The sequence below is a fragment of the Vipera ursinii genome (assembly GCF_947247035.1).
Source record: "Vipera ursinii genome assembly, chromosome: 2".
In the NCBI taxonomy this organism is placed as follows: domain Eukaryota; kingdom Metazoa; phylum Chordata; class Lepidosauria; order Squamata; family Viperidae; genus Vipera; species Vipera ursinii.
In genome coordinates this window covers 91,069,338-91,071,687 of record NC_139513.1, presented here as the reverse complement: position 1 = coordinate 91,071,687, position 2,350 = coordinate 91,069,338, and the positions used below count along the sequence as shown (strand labels likewise).

The window sequence follows — 2,350 nt, the reverse complement described above, 5'->3', positions numbered from 1 at the left end:
GGTGAAACTTCAACAATTCACATTTAATAAATGAAGATGTGTTGGGAAAGAACTGTCTTATCAAAGCAGCAACTATCAAGTTAAAACATAATCCTATGATTAATCTTTTCTTTTTCCTCCTCAGGTTAGACTTGAAGTGAAACACACTCAAACCTACCAAGCCAAAAATGTTTTTGTGTGTGTGAATGCGAGATCTACCCGAGTTTAATTAAATGTTGATATTACTCAATTTCAGTGAGATAAATGACCAAAAAACAATTCTGAAATCGGTCTGTGTTTTGAAGCTGTTTCACTCTGTTCTTCCTCCAGGGCCTGAGGCAAGGAGGAAGAGGACGAAGAAAAAGCCCTTCGTGACTTCAACTTCCTCCTAGGGGCTGTGGCTATGTTAAGAAATTTATTGATGGGGGCCGGTTTCTTTAAGCCTTTTGTCAGTTCAAAGAAGGCAACATCGTCAGATAAAAGCCCCAGGACAGTGCTGGTGGAACTTAAGATAGAAGCAGCCACTTTTATGTTCTTCTTGTTGGAAGGGTTCTTCTGCTCACTGACGGTGTGAAGACCAGGGTCATTTAAGAGATATCTGACTGCAAAAGAAGAGCCTTCTCTTAAATACTGGAATGGTTTTTTCCCACTATAGTCTCTTAAGTTGACTTTGGCATTGTAAACTTTGACCAGCTGGGCAATAACTTCTTCCTGCCCGTGGATAGCAGCAATATGAAGCGGAGTATAACCCCCGTAGGACTTAGCATTGACATCAACGTGAATACCTCCTCTCTCGGCCATTTCTAGGACTTTGCTCAGGGTTCTGGAATTTCCACTTTTAGCTGCCCAGTGGAGAACCGTGAAGCCGCTCATGAAATCCTTTTTGCTCACCAGATTCAAGTCAATAAGCAACAAGCCGTGAAGTTGGTGGGACCATTGGCCGGCTGTGGCTTTCACCACCCACTGGTGCTCAACAGGTTCCAAGGGCACGTTGGCTGTGCTGTCAGCTTCCTCACCCACCTTTAGCGGTTTCGACCCCCTTCTCAGGGAAGGGGATTTGGCCCCCATTTCGTTTAGCTGCCGCCTCTTACCACGAGGGGAGGGAGACAGGCGGATGGCAGAGAGATCCACTTGGAGACCATCTTCCACGGGGATCCGGTCTCGCTCAGGGCTCAGCACCTCAGATCTCTTCGCGTTGGTGGAGGAAGGGGGCACAGAGCGGACCGGCAGCATGCAGGGCTTTGGGGAGGCACCCTTGGGGGCCAAATGGTCTTTGCCACTGGGAACTTTGAGGCTTTCCGAGCCTCCCCTTTGAAAGAGGTTCTTCAGCTGGAACACCGGGATAGTCCGATGGGCTTCGGGGTCCTCCTTTCCAGGCGAGTTCAGAGGCTCCACGAAGCCGGCAGGGCAAGTGGGCGCTCCAGAATCGGCGCCTTCGGTTTCCTCGTCAGACAGATCCCCGAAGGGGATCGGTCTCGGTTCCGCATCGGAGTCATCCAGGGCCAACTGGTGCCTTTTTCTTAGCACGACCCACTTGATCCCCTCCGAGACCTGCACGACAGCCACGCTGTTGACCAAGTGGACGAAGCGCTGGCGGAGAGCAGCCCGGACCTCCGGCGTCGCCTCGGGCACGTCCAACAGCGGCTTGAAGTGGGCGAGCAGCAGCGAATTGCGCACCTGGCCGCCCTGCTGCCGAAGGAAGCCCAGCACGGCGGCTTGATTCAGGAATTCAGCCATGCCCGCTGCGGGTGGTTGGGTGGGTGAAGTGGAAAGGGCGGACGAAGGGCGTGGGAGCCGCGGAGACAGCTGGCGACCGCTCCCCGGGAGGCTGCAGCCACCTGCCGCCGCTTCCTCGGCTGGCTAGGAATCGCTCTCTCTGGCGCCCTCCTTTCCAGCTGGCCGAGCGCGCACGAGGTAAAGCGCCGTACAAAAACCGCCCGCCGCGGAGGCGGCTGGGATTTGTAGTGAAGAACGCACCTGAGTTCCAACGCCGCGATTTGTTTTTTTTTTTCTTCAGAAACCGGAGGCAGCTCCCAGGCGCAGCCGCAAGATCGCCCTACCCGCGCTTTGCCTTCCCAGCCCCTCTGAGACGCGCGGAGCCCTCTTGGTATGGCCCAGGTCAGGGGTAGGCAACCTCGGCTCTTGTATGACTCATGGACTTCAACTCCCAGAATTCCTGAGTCAGCTATAGCTGACTCAGGAATTCTGGGAGTTGAAGTCCATGAGTCATACAAGAGCCGAGGTTGCCTACCCCTGGCCCAGGTAAATCAACCGCTCAGCCTGGCAGAGGCCAGGGCAGCAAAGTGGCTGGCAGCGAGTTATCCTGAAGCGCTCCCACATGCTTTTTTACGCCTTTTAATATATGGCATTG

The 2,350-nt window shown here is 53.7% G+C and overlaps 1 protein-coding gene across 1 annotated transcript; it reads right to left on the bottom strand.

Annotated features, from left to right (window-relative positions):
- Positions 1-201: 201 nt before the first annotated feature.
- On the bottom strand, positions 202-1,817 carry SOWAHA (sosondowah ankyrin repeat domain family member A). Its single transcript, XM_083356937.1, has one exon. The coding sequence runs from the start codon at positions 1,714-1,716 to the stop codon at positions 232-234; it is 1,485 nt and encodes a 494-aa protein (XP_083213063.1). The 5' UTR covers positions 1,717-1,817; the 3' UTR covers positions 202-231.
- Between the last annotated feature and the right edge of the window lie 533 nt (positions 1,818-2,350).

Bases quoted from the DNA above. Each gene is read 5' to 3' on its own strand.
- SOWAHA (XM_083356937.1), bottom strand. From the start codon at position 1,716: ATGGCTGAATTCCTGAATCAAGCCGCCGTGCTGGGCTTCCTTCGGCAG.